Below are 22,983 nucleotides of genomic sequence, written 5' to 3'. Positions count from 1 at the left end.
AAAACCCAACTCTGAGAGAAACTAAAGCAGACCATAGATCGTCTACCTTATTAAAAATAGAGCCTTAGACTTAAAGAGGAATGACGTGCATGTGACTTAGTTTGCAAAAATAAAGCGCACCAGAGAGAGACGTCTTCTTCCCCTCGCCGTCCCCTGCCTCTCAGGGAGCAGCCACCGTGTGGGTTGGCGGCCCACTTATCTCGGACCCGCCTCTGCGCCACCCGGGGTCTCTGGCCTGCCGGTCGGAAACCCTGATGAAGACGCCTCCCTTTCACTTAACTCTGAGGCTCAGAGAGGTCAGGCGGCCCCTCCAGGCTCGCAGACCTCGCCAGCCACGGAAGCACACTTTGCGTTTGCGCCCGTGTCTCCCTGCCACCTGGTGACCTCCCCGTTTTCTCTCCCTCCGCACAGCTCGGGGGCTGGAACATCACAGGGCCCTGGAACAAGGACAATTTCCAAGACATCCTTCAGGTGGTCACCTCCCACTACCGCACCTCCCCCTTCTTCTCCGTTTATGTCAGCGCCGATTCCAAGAGCTCCAACAGCAATGTGATCCAGGTGAGCTCGCCCGGACCCCCCCCACACCCCCCCAAGAAGGGCCAGGGCCTCAGGGCCTGTTTGGAGTTGAGCAAGTGCTGACCTGGGGCGGAGCGGGGTGGGGACTGAGGTGGGGAGGGGACTTGCCCTGGCTGGCAGACAGGCTTCTGGTCTCTGAGCCTGGGCTGTTGCTGGAGGCTCCCGACCAGGAGACCTTTACAGGCAAGAAGGTTCAAAAGGGCAGGCTGCCTCCTGGGGCAGGCGAGGTCACTGCAGCAACCACGAGTCTCCAGGGTCCTGATTGGTCACCGGCATCCAGGAGTGATGTCAACCCCTAGGCACAACGGGAGCCACGGTCCCCCCACCCCAGCCTCCAGCCTTTGTAGCTCCGTTTGGAATGGCTCTGAGTCCATCTCTTCCTGCCAGAGCCTGTCCCAGGCTGGAGGTCATGAAGGCTGAGCTGCCGCCCATCTTGGCCACTCACTCACTGTGTGACCTTGGGCAAGTGCCTCAGCCTCTCTGAGCTACAATTTCTTTATCAATCAAATGAACTATAATAACACCCACTCCAGGTCCGACGGGGTGTGGCCGGAAGCTCCGGTAGTGACTATCGGGAACTGGTTCCCTCACCCGCCCACACTCATCACAAACACTTTCTCCTGGAATCCTCCTCCAGCCCTGAGGGTTACATGTGTCCTCCCTATTTCCCAAGTGAAGAACCTGAGGATCAGACAGGTTTAGTAACTTAACCAAGGTTGCACAGCTTGTGAGTGGCTCTGAACCACCGCCCCATTCTGGGAGGCGTTTCATGAAGCAGAGACGCACTGCTGGGCCTGGGGGCGTCGGAGGAGGAGGGCGGCTCTGTCTGACCCTTCGGAAGGGCCTGGAGCCCCTGGGGTCGACCACGGATACGGGCAGGAGGGTGGCCCTGCGTGTATGGGAACATCCAGGGGTGTGCCCCTGCTGGGGCCCGAGCTGGCCCTCTGGGGCCCCGCGCCAGCCGTCCCGTGTGCCTGCGCAATGGGGTTCCCTCTCACTCCCGCCTGTCTCGCCAGGTGGACCAGTCCGGCCTGGGCTTACCCTCCAGGGACTTCTACCTGAACAAAACCGAAAACGAGAAGGTGAGTGGGCTTCTTCAAGGCAGTGGTGGCTCCTCCCCCGGCCCGCTGCTCTCCACGGTTTGTTGTTGCCACTGCCCCCCATGTCCCCTGAGCGTTCACACCTGTGCAGGTCTTTGAAGCCAGAGGGACACTGAAGTGTCACTTACCTGATAGGGACACACAGTCCCTGGCAGGGCAGGGTGTCACGCGTCCCCATTTCAGAGTGAGGCTGTTTCACGTTCAGGCACCAGGCACACCATAGGCAGGGAACAGGTGTCCTTTGTCCCCATTCTGGACAGATGCAGCGATACAGCCATTGCCATTTGTGGGTGCCGGGCCTTGGCTCCGAGATGCGAAGTGACCTGTTCAAGGTCACTTGGCCAGTAGGTGGTGAGACTTGAGATTCACGTCCAGATCCACCCACCCTAAACCCACGCCTCTCCACCCCCGCACTGCACCCCATGATGCCCCAGCAGACTGCACCCGCGGTTCGTCCTCTCCGTTCATCCTGGCCCCTTGTACTGAGCAGGTGCCTACTAAGCGCTTGATGCTGGGGAGATGGTGCTGACCCGGGCAGCCTGGTCCCTGCCCCCTAGGGCTTAGGGCCTAGTACGGGACAGATGCTAATAAACTAACCACCAATCAGAGGCACGATGACAAATTGTGATTAAGTGAGGGACGAGCTGAGAAAGTAACCTGGAGACCTAATTCAGACGTGGGGGCCCAGAGGAGGACAGCCCAGTAAGAATGAGCTCCAGGATCTGACAGATGCCCCCTTGGTGGCTCTCATGGGACCAGCATGCAGGAGGGGACGTGGACCGGGATAACAGGGGCCAGTCCACTTGCGGGCCTCTGGTCTTTGTCCCGAGGGCCTGGGAAGCCCATGAATTGGCTCACTGCCGACACAAGTCTAGAAGCCGGTGTCCACTGGGTTCCTGGGTAGAGCACCCAGCCCTTCCCTTCCTGCCCTACCCTGCCACCCTTGTCCTGTCGGCAATGAGCAGCAGCCACTGACAGATGGGGGGTGCTGGGCCCCACAGGTGCTGACGGGGTACCTGAACTACATGGTCCAGCTGGGGAAGCTGCTGGGCGGAGGGGGCGAGGACGCCGTGCGGCCCCAGATGCAGCAGATCCTGGACTTCGAGATGGCACTGGCCAACATCACCATCCCCCAGGAGAAGCGCCGGGACGAGGAGCTCATCTACCACAAGATGACAGCAGCCGAGCTGCAGGTAACTAGCGCTCCAGCTGGGACAGCCACAGGGCTGCAGGACGTAGGGTGCCAGGCGGGGCTTGAACACCCAATTTGCCAGATCCTGGCACACCCCTGTGAAGCAGGACTGGTTGTTACAGCCGGTTCCCAGATGGAGAAAGTGACTGAGGCCTGGAGAGGTGGAGTTACCTGCCTAAGGCCGCGCAGCTGGTGGCTCCGAAGCTAGTGGCTTACCTACTCCAGCAGCCTGTCTGAACCAGCATCTGCCTGGGGAGACTCGGGGGTCATGACGACCCCTCCCACTGGCTGGGCACTCCCAGTCTCTCTGGCACCAAGCTCGTCGAGCTGGGGGTACACAGCAGACAGTAAATGTCAGGGGTGGGTTCTGTCCTCACTTCACCCTTTGTTAAGCCAGGAGGTTAGGGGACATGGTCAAGGCCACGAGGCTCCTAAGTGGCCGGGGAGCTGGGCTTGGTTGACTGAAGCTCTGCTCCTGCTTTGACCCAAGTGACCTCCTGGAGTTGGGAACCAGGTTTGGAGCAGAACTGGGAGGCTTTTTGTCCTCAGTGTAACCCATCTGAGAACCAGAGTCCCCTCCATAGCTCAGCCTTTGCGCAAGGCTGCCCCCTGGTGGCTGCTTGGGACTTGCAGGTCGTGAGTTGGCCTGCCAAGTTCCTTCTTTCCAGTTCATGGGGTGTTGGTGTCCAGCCTTATCCCAGGCCCCCCGGGGTCACAGAGCAACCAGCAAAGTGGCCTCAGCCAATCGTCCTGTCCCCTACCATCACCCAGGAATGCTTGCCTGGGCTTTGCTCCCCCTGGGGAGGATATCTAGGCCACTTGTGTAGGGATGCAACTAAAATGTCTCCTCCCTACACTCTGAACAGCCAAGTCCTGCCATGCGTTAGTTAGAGTTTGGCTCACTTCCTTCCCTTTCTGAGAGTCAGGGAAGGTGAGTCTGGTGAGTGGGCGAGCAGGAGCCAGCCAGACTGGGTGTCCCAGGCGCAGGTGCGGCCCACACAAAGCCTGGCCTCCTTCTGGGTGCCGTCTGCCTGTCAGGCCCCCAGAGAAGCTGGCGTCAGGCTGAGCGGCACTGGGTGGGTTGTCAGGAAAATCAGCAGCCTGCGTCGGGCACCATCTGGCACTGTTTTTCCAGTCTGAGGCCGGCCCGAGGAGATGCTGTTTGTGTAGCATAATTTGGTTTGCTCCAGCTGCCCAGTTCTCAGCTCGAGAGGGGCCCAGTTGTTCCTCAGCCCCCCACAGTGGCCACGATGCCAATGGACCACCCCGGAAAGGGCAGAGAAGGCAGAGTCGTGCTGGGCACAGCAGCCCCAGCCTGGCTATCAAGTTCCACCCCCGGGCAGCCTATCACCATTGCTTTTGTTCGTCCTTAAGAGCAAAAAAAAGAAAGTCCTAGCCTCCCTCCAGCCGCCTAGCTTTCCGGGTGGGGCGGGCTTCTGCGGAGGCAGCAGCCTGGAGTGCTGCGAGCCCTGAGCGGGGTCAGGAGACTGCTCTGGCCCAGCCCCCCCACCAGCTGTGTGACCTTGGGCAAATCACACAACCCCTTCTTTGAGCCTTGGCTTCCTTCTTTGTACAGTGAGGCTTTGCTCCTGCATTCACCCCTGTGGTGTGGCAGGCCGAGATGAGTGCAAGGCAGCCCCTGCCCTCACGACGTGAAGTCACAGAGTCCTTTGAGAACAGGTTGAAAACTGCGGAGTCTCTCTCCAAATAAGTGGGCACTTACACATATAAAGTCATTGTGTCCAACATTTGAAGACATTCTGGTTCCCTGATGCCTGTCTCCTGGATACGAGTCTCTGCCTGGCCTGCCCACAGGGCTGCAAGAGGCTATGAGGAAGCAAAGGATGGGGTTTCATTTTGCAAAACATTATGTGCAATTCAAATATATTTTAGTAATTATTGTTAGTATTATGCCTCTGTTACTGGTGATCCCAGCCCACGTCGCCAGCACTAAACTAATTTGATTCATTCCGCCCTTGCACAGAGACTTGGTACCTGGACATTGGTTTCCTTCCCGTACTCCTGGTGGAGCTCCAGCCTCCACAGTGGGCCTGTAGGCTCGCAGGGGTTCCGGACCAGCCCCCAGCAGAGTCTCAGTTCAGAGCACTGAACCCAGACATCCTTCTGGAGACAGTTCTCTGGGCGCCTGAGGACCCTCCCGTCCCTTTCGAGGACCTTCCGCACCGAAAGGTGTTTGGGAAAGAGCCCCCCCTTTCAGTTCTCCCGCTGAGATGAAAGCTGGTGGCCTCCTCCTGCTCGCTCCCCCTTCGCAAGCCCCCTTGAGCTGGTCGGCTGGTGTCCCGCAGGATCCTTTGGCTGCGGGTATGGAAAACAGAGCTCCTCCATGAGCCCCAAGGGTTTGAGTCACAGTGGAATGTCCTCGTTGGTTAAACCAGCCACCTCCTTGGAGACGGGCGCAGGCACACGTGTTTAAGTGAGGCGTTCTCTAAAGGGATAGAGACTGGAAGTGTGAAAATCCTGGGGTTCGACACACCCTGTCTCAGAGCTGTGGGAATCTACTTGCACAGACCACCTGCCGGCCCTGATGGAACAGGCCTGTGTTGAGTACATGAAGATTTATCTTCTCCTGATGTCCGTGCCCGGTCCATGTTAACTGTGTAAGCAGTGACGTTGCTGTAAACTCGGCCGGTTTCCCAGGGGTCTTTGCCAGCAGGCCATGCAGGCAGGTGGCTCTACGTGTTGAGCCGTCTGGAACCATCTCGCCTGAACACCTCCAAGTTTGGCAGCCACAGAAGTGGGAAGAGGGAGCCCCAGAGGTTGCCTGCTCAAGGGGCTCCTGTCGGGGAAGAAAGGAAACTCAGGCTTGTTGAGCAAGCTGTCCAGAGAGGCACAGAGCAGCTAGCGCTGGAGTGGGAGGTGGGGCGGCTGTCCCCGTGTTAGAGAAAGACCAGGTCTTCTCAGTTCGGTCCAGGGCCCTTCCCAGTCTGTCTCGAGGGCGGGGCAGCCACTGCAGGAGGGCCCCCCCGGCACAGGCACATTACTCCCTGCTCTGGGAAGTCTGCACTGGGTCATGGTGGGGATACAGACCAACGCCCCACCCCCCGTCCCCCATGGTCAAACCCTTGCCTGCAGGAGCTGCCCTCCTCTGTCCTCTGAGGTCCTTGCTTGCTCCCCAGCAGCTGAGCTGCCCTTTAAAACCAGACACAGGGGTGCGCCTGGGTCTTAGGCCTGCACGGTCACTAGTTAACTGTGTGACCTCAGGAAAGTCACTTAAGCTCATCTGCAAATTCAGTGTCTGTTAAGTGAAGGGTTTTTATGGCTGTCTCTGTCGCTGAGGATATCAGAGGTGGGTACCAACAGGTTAGATCGAGCTGATGTTGTAGACCGACTGGACCTTACTTACCATGGGAAGGCTTTTTATAGTGCATCTCTCACCTTCCTTGGTCTTTGCCATTTTTCAAGGGAACGGGGACCAGAATTTGGAATTGGACAAGCCCAGGCCTGCTGTTGGGAGACCTTGAGTAGCGATTGCCATGGCTAAAACCGACTGAGTATTTGCTAAGCACCAGTGACCATCCTAAGCGATTCACACACGCAGGGGCTTGTGCTATATATAGCATGACACACGTAGTCCCCCAAAACTTGGCATTCTGTAGAATTACAGGACGAAAAAGTAATTAAAGATAATGACACACGGGACAAATAGGTCCGGAGCAGACCGTTCACAAGTTCTGCCACTTTGCTCGAGGGCAGCGCGCTGAGTGAAGTAAGTCCGCCACAGAGGGACGAACACCGTCGGGTCCCACTTCACAGGAGGTGGCTGGAGTCCTGGTTTCCGGGGGCCGGGTGGGCGGAGCTGGAGAGGTTATTGTTCCCCAGGCGCCGAGTTCCAGGTTTGCAAGATGCCATCTGTGGGCAGGTGGCCGTGGCGGTCGCGTAAGGGTCTGCACGAGCTTCATGCTGCTGAACTGCGCACTTAAAAAGGGTTAAGGTGGTCAAGTTTAGAGGTGTGTTTTTACCACAGTTTTAAAAAGACATGTAACTTTGTGATCAAAACGCTCACAAAACAACCCTCGGCACCTCGAGAGATCCCACAGCATGGCTGGAGGCTGCCTGGCGGGAAGGGAACGTGCGGGCTGTGGCCCGAGACCCTGCGGATGGACGGACGGGAGTTCCCTCTGAGCAGCGGGGCTGCCTGCAGGGCGGGCCGAGAGCAAGGGCCACCTGCCAGAAGCGCACAGGAACGCACGGTGGACTGTGCCTCTGCGGGGAGGGGGCCCCTGGGCCAGGGCTCGGTTCAAGTTCTCGTGAAGGAGCACTGACGAGCTCCCTGTGGGGGCACCGGCTGAGCTCAGGGCTTTTCCTTCCCTGCTGAAGGTCGTCCTTCCACGCTTGCTTTTCCAGGTACCGTGCCTGAGAAAAGTCACCTGTGGACCAAAACTGCCGGCACGTTCAACTGCTGTCATTGTTGAATTCAGCAGTTGTGTAGAAGAGGACCAGTCAGACAGGAGCTAATAGATGTTACAGAAGTGCCTGTGGGGTCGAGCAGACAGTGTTAACTCGTTTAATCCTCATGCCGACCCTGTGATGTGTATGTCGTTGTTATGATGACCCCCTTTCCAGATCCCAAGGCACAGAGGGGTTCACCCTCTGCCTCAGGGTCACACAGCCTGTGATGAGAGAGCGGGGTTCACCCTCTGCCTCAGGGTCACACAGCCTGTGATGAGAGAGTGGAGGAGGAACCCAGGCAGCTGGGCTCCAGACTCCACACGCCCGTCCGTCGAGGCCCGTCTGAGGCCCCGCTTCTTTGCGTGTGAACTGCAGGCGACGGCGCCTGCCTCCCAGGCTCGTCCCGGGGACCGGCCAAGGGCTGTGTGGGCTGTGGCCATGGCACCTGGCATGGGGGGGGGGGCCGACCAGCACAGCCTCTCGCTCCGCTGCGGTGTCACCTTCACCCCATCCTTTTTCCGTTTCAAGTTCAAGTTTTGGCTCCTTAGAATCCTGTGTGCTTCCCTCTGTGACACCGCCGCTCGTTCTCTCTCTCCTAAACCAAGGTGCTGAGCGTGACACCGTTGTTTTCCATCAAACCAGAAGTACCGTATTATTGGGTATCGATCTCATATTTGTAACCTGAAACTTACCACCTAAATAAAGTGTTCGCGTGTTGATTCCCTCCAGGAAGATATTTTTTGGTTAGGAATTTGTCACGCTGAGCGACAGTTTAATATGGAGAGTTCCGTTAGCCATGCGCACTTTGACACGTTCCAGAGAGCTCCGTCAATAGAATATTGCGTGGCCGTGTCTTCAGAAGAAGAATTCTGTGCACGGCGTCTCTGAGGACGGGAGTCTGCCGGCCTCTGTTTGACACCCGCCGGGTGCGCAGTCGGACAGCCCCCAGCTCCGGGCTCTGGCCGAGGGGGGAGGCACGGTGACGTCTTCTTCGGGAGACCGCCCTGGGCCCTGGGCTCTGAGCCCTGTCACGCCGTTCTCTTCTCTTCCAGACCCTGGCGCCCGCCATCAACTGGCTGCCCTTCCTCAACACCATCTTCTACCCCGTGGAGATCAATGAGTCCGAGCCCATCGTCGTCTACGACAAGGAGTACCTCAGCCAGGTCTCCACGCTCATCAACAACACCGACAAGTGGTAGGTAGGGGCGGCCTGGGGTGGACCTCCCGAGGGCAGCTGCGCGATGCCCTGTTCTCAGGTGGCGGGGGGGCCGAGCGATGGCACACGGACTCAGGAAAATGGGCGCCGGAGCTGGCTCTTATGAGAGGCAGCAGGGCAACGTGGTTATGGGCGCAGGTGCAAATCCCAGCTCCTCCACCACCAGCTCTGTAGCCTTGAGCGCGTTTCTTGCCCTTTCTCGGGCTTGCCTTCCACATCCGTAAAATGGGAACGCAGGCAGCACCTACCACGGGGGGTTGTTGTGGGACTTCAGTGAAATAATCCATGAAAAGCGTTCAGTACAGTGTCTCGATGTGGGATGGGACTCAGGAAATGTTAGCTAGTATTTCTAGTCAATATTTATGGTGTTCTTTTTTAGTTTTAAAGATTTGTAGTTTTTGAAAACTACAGAAAAAATTATAATGGCTGAAAACACTACTGTTGATCTTATAGGATGTGTGTGTGTGAGTGTGCCTAAGTGGAGAGAGAAAGCATGCATGTGTGTGTGTGTGTGAGAGAGAGAGAGAGAGAGAGAGAGAGAGAGGTGGACTTCTAAAACAAGGTTCCTTCTCCCTCCCCATCATTGTGACTAGATGTATAGTCCGCTTTTCTCTTGACTTTCATCATAGGCATTTTCTGCATGCCATCCCAAACCCTCTGCAGACCTCATTTTTCATTGCTGCATAGTATTCCACTGAGAAAATGCACGCTCGCTTGCCCCTTCCCCTGTTGGTTCCAGTTTGAAGCTAGCAACAAGTAACTCCCTGAGCCCTTGTGTGTGAAAATCACTGCACTGGGCACCGAGGGCTTTTCAACAGAAGACCCAGGCTGCGCCCTTGAGGAAGGGACAGCCCATGTGCTTAGAGAACAGTACTAGACAAACTGAGACAGGTGTGAGAAGAGCACCTGGGATCAGAACAGTGGGCCTGCGCGCCCCCTAGAGGCCAGTGGGAGAAGTGCTGTGACGTTCCCAGCCTGTCTCGTCTCCCTTTGCCCCAGCCTGCTGAACAACTACATGATCTGGAACCTGGTGCGGAAGACAAGCACCTTCCTGGATCAGCGCTTTCAGGATGCCGACGAGAAGTTCATGGAAGTCATGTATGGGACCAAGAAGGTGAGCCTGTTGCGGCGGACTCCTGTATATAATGTTGAGTGCCTACTGTGTGCCAGACCTTGGGTTGGGGGTGGCGTGGCCACGGTACCCTGCAGCGCCATGGGATTCGTGAGGGAGGCAGAGAGTGAGCAGAGAATGAAGAGGGCCACTGGAGGGCTCTGCCCAAGTGTCCCTGCGCACACAGGAGGGGACGCGAGCCAGCCGGGGGTGGGGAGAGTGGACAGAAGCTGCCAGGAGGAGGCGGTTGCCTCAGGTCTTGAAGAATAAGGAGGAGTCTGAGTGATTTAGCTGACTTACAGCAACAGGGAGCCTCTGTTTTCTCCCTTCCGACTCCTTCTCAGTGGTGACGATGATCACCGCTTTCCTGTGTAACTCACATGGCCCTCACATCCTCTGCGAGGTGGCTGCATCATCACCCCCCTTTTACACAGGGGTACTGGGCCCCCAGTACCGCTGCCTCCCCATAAACACGAAACGCTCGTGGTGACTAGGACGCAGGTGTTCGCCGACGTTACGTCCTCCAGGCCCCAGACCACAGGGCCTCCACCTACTTTCTTTCAGAGTCCTGGGGCTCCGCGGCCCTCCCTTCCCCTCCCCCCAGGAAACTCCCTGGGCCTGACCTCCTGTGGGGTCAGCCTCAGCCAGGTCCAGGTGCGGCCTGTGTCCAGCTGGGCGCTTTACCCCTGGGGAAGGGTGCGTGGGGCTGGGGGAAGAGGAGAGACGTCCAGCTGTCCACCTGGACAGAAAAGCTTAAAAGAACTTGAGCAACTAAGCTTAGGGAAGGTTAGAGTGCCTTTCTTCCTTCTTCCCTGGAGGGGTTTCTTTTAATCCCCTTTCAAAAAGGAGAGAGAGAGAGAGAGAGAGAGAAACATCGATGTGGAATTGGTTGCCTCTCGCATGCCCCCAACTGGGGACCTGGCCCTCAACCCAGGCCTGAGCCCTGACTGGGAATCAAACTGGCGACCTTTCAGTTCACAAGCCAGCACTTAATCCACTGAGCCGCATCAGCCAGGGCAGAGGAGTTTTTTTAACTCAGGTATAATTTACACACAAGACAATACATACATGAAGTACACAGCTCACTGAGTTTTGGCAAATGATATCTCCCAGGTAACTACCCCCCCCCCGTTTATTCAGCATCCTGTGAACAGAAAGCTCTCTGTGCCCCTTGCCCGTGGGCCCCCCACCCCACACCCCCAGGCGGGTGCAGATGGGTGTCGACAGGATCATATGCTAGTTGCCCGTCTGGGTCTGGCTGCTTCTGCTCAGCGTGTCTGGGAAACGCATCCGTGTTGTATGTATCAGCGGTTCGTTCCCTCTTGATGCCAAGCAGGGTGCTGTTGTATAAAAATGCCACATTTTGTTTATCCATCTGCCTGCTAATGCGAGTTTGGGCTGTTTGCAGTTAAGAAAACAGGCCGCCTGAGCCTGGGTGGTTTTTACCCCCCCCCTCCCCCGTCGTCCAGGGTTCAGACTCGGCTTCCTCTGAGCAGAGGGATTTGTGGAGGCGGGGCCCCCACTCGTGGTCGCACGGACCGCCCCCGGGGCTGCTGGGCAGGGGAGCGGGCGGGGGAAACCAGCGCAGGTGTTCCTGCGAGCTGGGCCCCCTGAGGCCGAAGCCCCAGCGGGGCTTGTCTCCACCCGCACAGAAGTGTCCCGTAGGCTGGTGAGCTTGTAGGCGAGACCGAGGACAGAGGGACGCCTCAGAGTCTCCCCGAGTCTCGGTGACTGTTCTTTCTCTGGGGAGCTTTCTCAGTGCGGCTGGGGTCCTGGCCTCCTAGAAAGGCTCTCCTGTGGCTCGGGGCAGACGAGGGAACTTCCCAAGGTTCTTTGTGCCCAGGGTGCTCAGCCCCCTCCAGGAGGTAGGACAGGGTGCGGGTGGGAGTGCGGGGTGTGGGTTGGGCATGGCGGCGCACCATCACTGTGCCGTCACCGTGCCGTCACCGTGGGACTCCAGGCCAGAGACTCTCCGTGCCCAGGGTCTGTGTCTTGGTCTGCAAGGGCTCGTCAGCTGTGCCCTTGGGCTCATGTGCATGGCCGACAGGAAGCCATCTGTGAAGTGCTGTGCCCGGAGCCTGCGTTCAGGAAGCAGTAGATGGCCGTGATGAGGCGTGTTCCATAGCCTCTGGGTCCAGTGTCTCAAATGACTTCCCCTGGGTCAGCAAAGGTCTCCTTGAAGCTCTGGCAGGAAGCAGGGGCCCCGCCTGGTGCCTCCTCCCAGATGAGCCGAGGTCGGGAAGGAGGCCGGTGGGCCCCAGTAACCCCTCCCACTCCCGTTTGCAGACCTGTCTTCCCCGCTGGAAGTTCTGCGTGAGCGACACGGAAAACAACCTGGGCTTCGCCCTGGGCCCCATGTTCGTCAAAGAGACCTTCGCCGAGGACAGCAAGAGCATAGTAAGTGCCTCCCCGTGCACGCAGGCTGTGACGTCACGCCACCGATGGACCCCGTGACCTTGGCAGTTCACGCTCTGGTCTGTCCGGACCTCTCTGCTCCGGCCCAGGGCTCCTGCCTTAACACCAAGGTCTGGTCTTCCAAAGCCTTGAATAAGGAGACTCACTCACGACAGACGCTCTTACTGAGCGTCAGGCCCTTTGGCCGTGTTATCTCATTTAACCCTTACCGCGGTCCAGCCGCCTCCAATTCCAAGGCCGTGAAGGTCCCAGCGAGATAATGTTGACAGGGCAACAATTCTGGCCTCGAGTGTGATGTTTTTCTTCACTCCATGGGTGACAGGTTTGTTCTAGACGGGCAGAGGGGACAATATTCTCGCCTCACCTGCAACGTGGGGGTGGGGTGTCCATCGCACGGGGGAGATGAATGGGACCCTACACGTAAAAGCACCCGGCACGGAGTAAGGGTTCAGTAAGAGGCGCTGTGTTATTGGTGTTACAGTTTGTATGACAAATATTAAATGTATAGGTATTATCTGCAGCCAAAGGTTAGCAGGCGGGGCCCCAAACCAGTGACCTGACTTGCCCGTGAGAGGCTGACGCGGAACCCGAGTCCAGTTCTGCCGGCGTCAGTGCCTCCGCTCTTCCTGCTGCGGAGCTCCACCTTCCCTGCTCCAGCACCTTTAGCTGCCAGGTCCGCCTGTGACATTGCCCTTGAGGACGGCCATTGCTCTCCAGCCCGAGCAGAACATTTCTGAAACTGTTCCTCAGAACGCGAGTTCCCTCGGTGTTAAAGCCCATCCCAGCACAAGGGAGCCTGGGGTCCAGCAGGCCCGGCGAAGGCTGCGTGTTCCAGCCCTCTCCGAAAAGAACTGTAGCGCAGGGTCCACCTCGCAGGCCCCGGAAGGTCCTGCCGCAGAGACGTCTCTGGCATCCTCAAAGCTTGCCCCAACTGGATTTGGCCACGGAGCCCAGTTTATGGCAGTCTAGTCTTATCTTACGGGACATTCATGCTCTGCGGAGCAAGGTCAGGGAACAGGCTGTGCACCAGCCCCCCCACCTCTGCAGCCCAGCACCTAGGAGCCTGAGGCTTTGAGCCCAGGTCTGAGTTCAGTCTTTGGCCTGGTGACATCCTCCGGCGTGGGCTTCCCATCCACTGCCCCACCCTTCACGTCCGGCCTCTGTCTCCTCAGGCCAGCGAGATAATCCTGGAGATCAAGAAGGCGTTTGAGGAAAGCCTGAGCACCCTGAAGTGGATGGACGAAGACACGCGGAAGTCAGCCAAGGAGAAGGTGAGGCGCGCCGGGTGCTTGAAGGGCATGGCTGAGGCTTCCTGGCGGTGGGGTTGGGGGGGGGGGCATCCTCAGGACGAGGAGGGTGGGTGAAGGGCAGAGGCCGTATCCACATGCCGTCCTGCCTTCAGGGGGTGGAGGGCCAGCCCTGAGCACACGATTGCATTACTGCGTGTGAGAACGAACCACGCTGAGTGTGCAAGGGAGACAAGTCTGGTGGAGAATGAAGGGTCTGGTGTCGTCTGGTGGGGTGGTGACCAGGGCAGGCTTCCCTTAGGAAGTGGCATTTAAGAGATACCCAAGGGATAAGTAGAATTTAGACGAGAGAGGAGTCTTTCCAGAAATACATAAGAAAGCCCTGGGGTGGGAGGGGCTTGGCCCGGACCCTGGCTGGACGCCCGCAGACCACTGCTGCGCCCTCACTGTCCTCTGTCTCCCCATCCAGGCAGACGCAATCTACAACATGATAGGCTACCCCAACTTCATCATGGACCCCAAGGAGCTCGACAAAGTGTTCAACGACGTGAGTGGTTCCCACCCAAGTGCCCCTGCGGCTCCCCGCTGGGGAAAGGGAGAGGCGGGCAGGGTCCCGATGGGACACTGGAGGAGACACCCTGATTGTCAAGACACCTTGAGAGGGTGGGGTGTGGGCACCGGGGACGGAGCAGGCGCGAGAAAGCTGTCCCTTGCTCCCTTGTCCCCTGGCCGGCCAGAGACCCCCACCTCCCTGTAGCCACCAGCGGTTAGTCCCAGAACAACGCCACGTGCCCCCAGATGTGACATAGTGAGGGGGAAACAGAGGGGGGAGGCAGACTCCAGAAGGCGCCGAGAGCACTGGCGCCCCTAAAACACCAGTGGACGCAGGAGAGCGTGGAGCCCCTCATACCTCCCTCCAGCCCGAGTTACTGCCTATCCCGGGGTCCTCCCCGCTTTCTCAGAGAAGCCCGGACCCCGGCTTTGGCCCTGTAAAGCTGACAAGAAAGAGGAAGCATAAATCTCAGATGCAAGTTGAGACTCCCCTGAGGCAACAGGAGTAGTCGGTGGATCTCCCTGGTAGTTAGGACTTTTGGCAAATCCCTCCTTTAAACGGCTTGTGCTTCTGTCCCAAAAGGTAAATTTTTGTATTCTTTTGTGGTTGAAATTCATAAAGTCAGGCAGTTTTGCAATTACAATAACCTCTCATCACAGTTATATTTAAGTCCTAAGGATATTAAAATCCCTGTTGAGAAGGTGAGGCTCATTCCGAAGCCTTTCTCCTTGAGGAGGATAGTGTAAGATGCTCCAGGGTGTCATGGCAGAAGACTGGGGCGTTCTGACAACAACCCGCAGGGCCGGAGTCCTGCGTGTCTTGAGGGCGGGAAGCTCTGCAGGGGCCCGTGGGAGACCCTTGCACCTGAAAAGAGCTGGAAGGCTGGGCTGCGGGGTGAGGAAGATGTGTAGTAATGCCCGTCCCCTGGCGTGTCAGAGGTAGACCCACTCGATTTATGAGATCTGTGCTGTCCAGTACGGTCGCTACTCGCCAAAAATGACTGGTTAATTAAAATGAAATTAAAAGCCAGCTAGGCACATCTGAGATGCTCGGCACCCACATGCGGCCAACATCTGCCATTCTGAACGGCACGGACATGGAACACGTCTGTGACCGCAGCGAGTTCTGTGGCCTGCGCTGCAGAGCCTTCCCGCCCGAGCCCGTGCGCTGCTGCAGGACCTGGGATGCTGCTGGGTGTCCGAGGCCCTGGGGGAAGCTCTCTGTGCCCCTGATGGGGAGAGGGCGCCAGGCCCCCGCAGGGGAGGCCTGAGGGAAGGGCCCGAACCCGCAGCCCCCAGCCCCCCAGTCCAGCCTCTGACTGCGAACCACCCCCATAACCTCGAGGGCCCTCACTTTCCTCAGCTTCAGAAGCAGGGCTTGGCCTTGCAGATCCGAGGCGCCTCCCCCATGGGGCGAGCACTGACCCTGTGACTGTGCTCTCTCGTCCAGTACACGGCGGTCCCGGACCTCTACTTCGAGAACGCCATGCGCTTTTTCAACTTCTCCTGGAGGGTCACGGCCGACCAGCTCCGGAAAGCTCCCAACAGAGACCAGTGAGTCTGGGCCTCGTGGGCAGGTGCTAGCTGTGGGCGTGGGGGCTGCTCTGGGCCGAGCGCACCCCTGTGGCTCGTGACCTGACCGTGTGCTGGAGTGACTGTCCTGAGGGTGTTCTGAGGGGGTACTGTTGTCATCCCACTTTTTAGATGAAGAGCCCAAGGGTCAAGGCAGTGTCTCCCAGGCCGGGGCCGGGACCGCCGAGTCTGTGCCCCCTGCACCAGGCTGCGGGCAGAGTGGCCCGGCCTCTGGAGCCCAGCAGGCCTGGCGTTATGTCCCAGCTCCAGCGCTTGGGGCTGCTCCGACAGCCGAGTGTGAGCACCGCTGGGGAGGGGCACGCAGAGGAGGCCCTTGTCTCAGGGGGGTCCTCTGATTCCTCACCAGCAGGAGCAGTGGGTCCTCAGGGCAGTCCCCCCAGAGGCCTGGGGAGGATTCTGGGCAGCCCCCCCCCCCCCGGCCCCCAACGACCTCACTGCACATCCGGAGTCTCGGGGAGTTTTTTCAGAGAGGCAGCTTTCTGGCTTAAATCAAAATAATCTGGAGTGAGACCTGGTATCTGTTGTTGTTTTTTTTAATAGTCTTCTCAGAAAACTCAGATACAGTCAGCCCAGTACTAGTTCTCAGACTAAGTTCCCTCGGTGCCTAAAACGTTTTGCAGAATAAATCTTACTGAAAGGGGAAAGCAACTTCTCCTTGCCTCTGGTGCCCCCTCGTGGACAACAGGGGTTTGGACATCTCTGTCCTCTAAGTTTCCCTTCTACAGCCGGGAGACCCCTAAAAGGCACAAGAAGGTGGTCTGTTATCTCCAGAATATGGCACAGGTACTGCCACAAGGTTCTGAACTTACCTGGTTTTTTAATTACGTTAAAACTTTTAAAGTTTCAATGTTATCTTCTATGTATTTGTGATTATTTTTGTATAAATAGGATGTTTTCAAGCTCTTAGTATCCTTTCACAGGTTCGGGCACCCCTTCCTTCATCCCTGTGGGGTTCACCTGCAGGAGGCAGAGCGACTCTAGCTCTCGAGAGAGTGTCCTTCCTGTGTCACTCCAGTCCTCACCGGCCCTTCTCCTCACCCCGGACAAATCCCGAGGGCCAAGTGTTTCCACACTGTGTTACCACAAGGGGCCCTTCGACACTCTTTAAAAATTATTGGACCCAGAGAGCTTTTTTATGAAGGTTATATCAATTTATACGCACATGTTATGAGAAAGAACTATTTTATGTTTAACGAGGAAAAGAGAGGCATTGTTTTACGTATTACACATTCCTTCAGTGTCTGGCTTGACTGAGGGACGCTGGGTTCTCAGATCTGCCGCTTTGTCACGTACAGTCTGTTTGTACAGTGTAACCCTGAGTCATGGTCAGTCTGTTGCAGTGTTTTGTTTCGAAATGTATAAAGAAAACCTCATCTCGCACAGATGTGTTATCAGAGGGCAGGAGATACTTTAACAGTCTTCTCTGATACTAGTGCACGTTCTTTTTTCTTTTTTTTTAAGATTTATTTATTTACTTTTAGAGAGGGAAGGGAGGGAGAAAGAGAGAGAGAGAGAGAAACATCAATGTGCAGTTTCTGGGGGCTGTGGCCTGCAACCCAGGCATGTACCCTGGCTGGGAATTGAACCTGTGATACTTTGGTTCGCAGCCCGCGCTCAATCCACTGAGCTACGCCAGCCAGGGCCTAGTGCACGTTCTTTATTGACATTAAACCGAAGTTCGACACGTGGTGACTTCTTCCAGGCTGACTGCACTGTGGAGTCAGAGACTATGTCCGTGAACTTCTCACGCTCCGTTGTGCTCATGCGGAGTTTTAACGGCACACACCGGTCCTTGGCAAACGGGCTCACTGGGTTTGATGTGTCTTCCCAGTAGTGCCGCTCCCATCGTACAATGTTCCCCAAATCCACGTCTCTCGACACCACCCCCGACCCCCCGAGGAAGGGCTTTAAATATCGGGACGCTGACGTCTGTGGTGGCTGCTTGAAACATCTAACTTGAGTTTTTGTCGTTGGTGACTAATGGTGTCCATGGTTTTCCTTGCGGTGACGAGCTCATTGTGTTCATTTTCGAGAAACACGTCTGCCAAATGCACGTGTCTGAACTGTCGCAGTTTGCCGGTCACCCTCGAGGACAGACCGTGTTCCCAGGAAAAGCCGGACGCGCTGATGCGGCCGGGCGGCCGGTCCGGTGGCCCAGCACGGAAGGCCTCCCGCTCGGGGGTCTAGCTCTGACGCAGTTCACGGTTACGTGGCATCACCAGGGACGTTCTGCAGGGGAAGTGACGTTCTCCTTCTAGTGGAGAGCACAGTGGCCACCAGAACAGCGGGTGCCGTGACCCCGCTCCGGCCACAGCAGTTCTGCCCACGGCTTTTATACCGGCTGTGTGAACGCCACGCAGGGGAAAGGACCACACCTTAATGTCATCGTGAAAATGGATTAATGTCACATGCCCCGCCCCTCCCTGGGATCCGCCCGCCACATTTGGAGCTGAGGCAGTGATGACTTTCTCTGTATGACCAACCATCCCTCCCACTCTTTGTGAGAGCCTTGGTGTCCCATTGTGCGGTGTGACATCAAGAGTTACCGTATTTTGCCGTGTATAACGTGCATCCTTTTTGCCCAAATTTTTGAGGGAAAAATAAGGATGCGCATTATACATGGGTTGTACTAATTCCTTAACTATATAAATGCTTTTAATTCTCTTATTTATGCTTATGCATTGAAAGTGCAATGCTAGAAAGCAATAACAATTCCCATATGTTCAAAAATACATGCTAAAATTCCTTTATAATACAAAAAAAGCCCAAGTATCTAAATATAAAAAATAAATACATTGAACTAAAAAATTTAAGTGGAAGATTTTTTTCCTGAAAGTTTGGGCCAAACATGCGGGTGCACGTCATACACAGCAGAATACGGTAACTGAGCCCTTCTTTGTAGACATCCAGGGTTTTCCGGGGTCCCCTCCCATAAACAGCGTTGCCATGGTTGGCCCAGTGCTCACGTGTGCATGCGGGACTGGAGTCAGAGGGAGTCCCCATTTTCAAGGCTCTCGACACCCTCCAAGGGGCCTGCCCCGACTGCCCCCCGCCCAGGCCGTCCCGCCTTCTCACGGGTGTGTTGCTTGCAGGTGGAGCATGACCCCCCCCATGGTGAATGCGTACTACTCGCCCACCAAGAACGAGATTGTGTTTCCGGCCGGAATCCTGCAGGCCCCGTTCTACACCCGCTCTTCACCCAAGTACGATGCTGCTGGTACTCCCGCCCCATCTCCGCAACCCCCCCGCCCCGCCATTCCCTCAGCAGATCCCCATCCCGGTCCTGCTGCCCACAGCTGACTGCAGTCTCACTGAGCGCCCTTTGCCCCGCGGACCCAGGAGCTTGGGACATTCAGAGAAGCTGCAGAGAGAGCACATCCTCCCTCCCCCTGCTTCCCTGCAGGGTCTCCTGGCTCTGGGAGCCCCTGCACAGTGGGACCTTGGGGGGATGTCTCGGAGGAGCCCGATACACGGGGGCGCACCTCTAACGGGGTTTCAGAACAGTCGCGGCGGGGAGTTGGGAAGGGTGAGGGCGCTGTCTCAGAAAGGAAGTCCGCACAGGCCTCCCTTTACTGACCGGGTGGCCCTTGGGCAGACTGAATGCACCGCTCCAAGCCGTGGTTTGCTCCTTTGTGGAGTCGGTTACTCGTGCTGAACTCCTTTGAGGTGACCACAGGGACAGTCCGTTCTGCGGGGCATCTGGCACAGTGCTCGGTGTCCAGTGGGCACGGGCTGACCGCAGCTGATCACCCAGCTTCTGACGGGCTTCGGGCTCAGGCTGCGGCCGTGTCCCCGCTGAGCCCTGTGGGGCTCTGCCGTGTCTCCAGGCCTGGGAGGCAGTGCTCCCCCGCTCCTGGCCTCACTCACCTTCGTGTCCTCCCCTCCAGGGCCTTAAATTTTGGTGGCATCGGTGTCGTCGTGGGGCATGAGCTGACTCACGCTTTTGATGACCAAGGTATGGGTCCCCTGGGGTTCTCTTCAGATGGGGCCTACCAGCTCCCTGGCCCCACTGAGTCTGCTTCTGCGCCCCCCACTCGAAGAGTCTTAGCCTTGAGACAGGAGGACCTGGGCTCAGGTCCTGGCTCTGCCTCCTCCGACTGTGTGCACTTGAGCAAGTCCCATCATCTCTCCAAGCCTCTGGCTTCCTGTCTGTAGAAGGGGTGCGGTGATCCCAGCCTCGTGGTGACGGTGAGGGCTGTGTCCGAGGCCCAGTGGGCACCCCTGCTCCTGGAAGGTGTCCAGCCTCTGGGGTGCGTGGTACGTGGGAGCGATCCCTGTCCACTACTCGGGAGAGACTCCTCTACTCTGGCCACAGTCGAGGAGTTGAGGTCCTCCGCCTCCTCCCCAGCTGAGGTTCAGAATCCTCCCTATTGCGTCTTGCCTTGGGGATCTCTAGGCCAAAAAGGAGCCGGGACTTGGGAGGCTGTGGCCCAGCTGCCACCCGCTCCATTTACGCGTCTCGGGCTCAAGGTCAGAGGCCCTTAGCAGCCTTGACAGTGAGTCCACTGAAACTTTGGACATGCTGGTCCTTTGCCTGGATCATGTTCCCCCATCCCCTCCACCGCCACCCAGATGGCCTAACCCATCCTGCTCTCTAGCGCTCAGAGCGCTGGGTGGTGGATGGGTGCAGACGGATGCATCCGTCCCTCACTGGGAGGGTGGGTGCCGTCAGCAGCAGCAGGTCCCAGTCTTCTGCCTCCTCTTGCCCTTGCCCTGATGCTTCCCTGTGACCCTGCAGGGCGGGAGTATGACAAGGATGGGAACCTGCGGCCCTGGTGGAAGAACTCGTCCGTCGAGGCTTTCAAGCGGCAGACGGAGTGCATGGTGGAGCAGTACGGCAACTACAGCGTGAACGGGGAGCCGGTGAACGGCCGGCACACCCTCGGGGAGAACATCGCCGATAACGGCGGCCTCAAGGCGGCCTATCGGGTAAGAGGGCTGCTCCCCACGCACGGTACGGTCCGGGCCCAGGTCTGGGTCATTACAGACAAGCTGGGGCAGGACGCAGACGCTCTGTGAGCTTCTGTTTGCTCATCTGGGAAGCGGTGTGGTGGGGACTAACGGAGAGGGTGTCTGTGAAAGCCCCCAGCACGGAGCTTGGCACACAGATGGCTTTCTGCTCCTGAGGGCAGCTGGACAGAGAGACACAGGACAGGGCTTGGGCCGGACCCACCGGAAGTCCCGCCTGCTCCTCCCTATGCAGCAGTGGGCCCGGAAGGGGACGGCAGGGACACTGGTCATGGAGCCAGTTCCGGGGGGGGGGGGGGGTGGCGGGGCAGAGTCCTGCCTCTGGACCAAGTCACCCGGCCCTTCTCGAGCCTCCGTGTGCTTGGCTGAGCCCCTGATCCCCGAATCACTGGGGTGTGACATGTGACGGCCGGGGCCCAGGGCCTGATCCAGAGTGGCACTCGGAAATGGTGGCAGAATTGGGTGGGCGGGACAACAGAGGCCACAGGAGGGAAGGACTGCGTGTCCATCGGAGAGCGGCACGGCTTCCTCCTCGCCGTGACAGTCAGAGCAGAGACACGGAGAGGCGCCGCTTGTTTAGGCCTCTTTCCATGCGCCCGGCTCTGGGCTCAGCCCCAGCCTTTGCCCAGTCGGGTCTCACGACCTGCAGCTGCGGTCTCGGAAACTGAGCCCAGAAACATCCGGTAACCTGCATGACTTTCACTAGTCAGTGAGCACTATACGTACTGCCGACCTTCCATCTACCACGCGCTGTGTGGACACGGGAGTTTCTGTGGCAAGACAGACAGGGGCCCCACTCACGTGAAGGCACGATTTTAGAAGGGCAGGGAGGGGACAGAAAGGCCGTACACATGGCAACAAGTGCGATCATTGCGGGTGGGGTACCGTAGCGAAGGACTGGCGGGGAGGGTGGTCAGGGAGGCCTCCTGGAGGGAGGGGCCGACATTTGAATGGAGACCTAGATGATGAGGAAGAGGGAGTGAAAGCTGGGAGAGAAGGGTAAGTAGAGGGGCCGTGAGATGGACACACAGACCTACAAGTTCAAGGACAGGAAGAAGGATGGCTGAGTGGAGGGAGCGCATGGCCGGCTGGCATGAGTCGGGAGGTTGGGGGAGGGGTCGGCCCAGAGCAAGGAGCTGGGGTTTCGTCCCGGGTCAGGTGAGAGTTGCTGCGGGGTTTTCAAGCAGGGGAACGGGGTTCAGTGTATCCTTTGAAACGGTTGGTGAGCCCACAGCCTGCCGGCCAGATCCAGCGCTCAGCTGGGTTCTGCAAATACAAACTGGGGGGCACCCAGCCAGGCCCATCCATTTCCACGTTGTCTGTGGCCGCTGTCACACTTGCAGGGGCGGGACTGAGTGGTGGCGGCAGGGACCGGTCATGCTCCGAGCTGGACACACTTACTCTCTGGCCCTGCACGGAGAAAGCCTGCCCGCCCTGCTTTGCGAGGATGGCTCACGTTGCTGTTTCAGGAAGGGTTGGAGTTGGACCCGCGTGAGTCAGGGAGACTAGTGAGAACGCGGTTGTGAGGCTGTGCAGGCAGGAGGTGGGATGGAGCAGTGGGAAGTGTGCGAAGTGGTCAGATTTGGGGCGTTTGCTTTGACTGAAAGAGAAGAATCGGAGGAGTTCTGGGGTTTGGGCCTCAGTACCTAGGTGCCACGTACTGTGATAGCAAAGTGTGTGTGTGTGTGTGTGCGCGCGCGCGCACGCGCACGTGTGTGTAAAACCTTTCTGTGCTGTAATAAGTCGGTGACACATCTTGGAGGTCCAGCTGGGGCAGCTGAGTGTACAAAGTGTGCATTGGAGAGCCCTCGGCACACAGATGGCACTTAAAGCCATGGGGCTGAACGCGCTTACTTCTGGAAGGAGCGCAGGTAAAGGAGGTGGCTCCTCTGGGCTGCGCTGGGCTGTCAGAGCTGACGCCCAGACCCCAGAACCCGGCTCTGCAGGGCAGAACGCCCTGCGATGCCCCACGCCAGCCCCTCCTCGACCACCCTGCGTGCTCCTCTGCCCCGGGAGCCCTGAGCGCTGTCCTCTCCCCCCCAGGCCTACCAGAACTGGGTGAAGAAGAACGGGGCCGAGCAGACGCTGCCCGCCCTGGGTCTCACCAACAACCAGCTCTTCTTCCTGGGGTTTGCACAGGTGAGTTCGCTGGGGAGAAGCCAGCCTCGGGCACACCCTGCCCTCTTGCTGAGCCCGGAGCTCTGGAAGCCAGAAGGCACGGTCCCCTCAACCGAGACCCTCCCAGCTCACTGGGCCGTCCCGGGGCAGCTGCCCTGGGGGAGGGCGAGCCCCCTCTGAGCGGAGAGACTCGCAGAAGGGCCAAGGGTGCGTTAAAGGGGTCCTGCATCGAGTAGATGACAGGACAAGGTGATCCCTGAGGGTTCTGGGGTTCCAGAAACTTCCTCAACTCAGCATGCCCCAGGTCGTCCTTGGAGCTGGCATTCAGCGTATAGCCTTCTATTGGTGCTCAGAGCTGCCGAGGCGTTCGATGGTTGTTCTGCCCGGGAAGTGAGGGATGGGGACTCGGTCTGAGGTCCTCAGCGCAGTTTGGGGGCCACCCCCTTCGCTGAGATGAAATCTAGCACCGGTGCCCGGGACCGATA

The 22,983-nt window shown here is 58.0% G+C and overlaps 1 protein-coding gene across 3 annotated transcripts in view; it reads left to right on the top strand.

The window, feature by feature from the left end:
- Positions 1-22,983, top strand: part of ECE1 (endothelin converting enzyme 1) — a 97,002-nt gene that overhangs the window by 71,381 nt on the left and 2,638 nt on the right. For all 3 annotated transcript variants that reach the window (XM_045858734.1, XM_045858733.1, XM_045858732.1), the window contains 13 exons: positions 412-558; positions 1,593-1,658; positions 2,678-2,869; positions 8,331-8,473; positions 9,494-9,608; positions 11,892-12,002; positions 13,193-13,291; positions 13,737-13,814; positions 15,270-15,373; positions 18,505-18,615; positions 19,300-19,367; positions 20,151-20,341; positions 22,424-22,519. In XM_045858734.1, coding sequence (XP_045714690.1) covers positions 412-558; positions 1,593-1,658; positions 2,678-2,869; positions 8,331-8,473; positions 9,494-9,608; positions 11,892-12,002; positions 13,193-13,291; positions 13,737-13,814; positions 15,270-15,373; positions 18,505-18,615; positions 19,300-19,367; positions 20,151-20,341; positions 22,424-22,519 — 1,521 coding nt within the window. The remainder of the gene's footprint in view (positions 1-411; positions 559-1,592; positions 1,659-2,677; positions 2,870-8,330; positions 8,474-9,493; positions 9,609-11,891; positions 12,003-13,192; positions 13,292-13,736; positions 13,815-15,269; positions 15,374-18,504; positions 18,616-19,299; positions 19,368-20,150; positions 20,342-22,423; positions 22,520-22,983) is intronic.

The sequence above is a fragment of the Phyllostomus hastatus genome, unplaced genomic scaffold (assembly GCF_019186645.2).
Source record: "Phyllostomus hastatus isolate PE091 unplaced genomic scaffold, TTU_PhHast_1.1 phas_scaffold_182, whole genome shotgun sequence".
Lineage (NCBI taxonomy): Eukaryota > Metazoa > Chordata > Mammalia > Chiroptera > Phyllostomidae > Phyllostomus > Phyllostomus hastatus.
The sequence above is the reverse complement of the archived record's forward strand: the minus strand, read 5'-3'. Positions and strand labels throughout refer to the sequence as shown.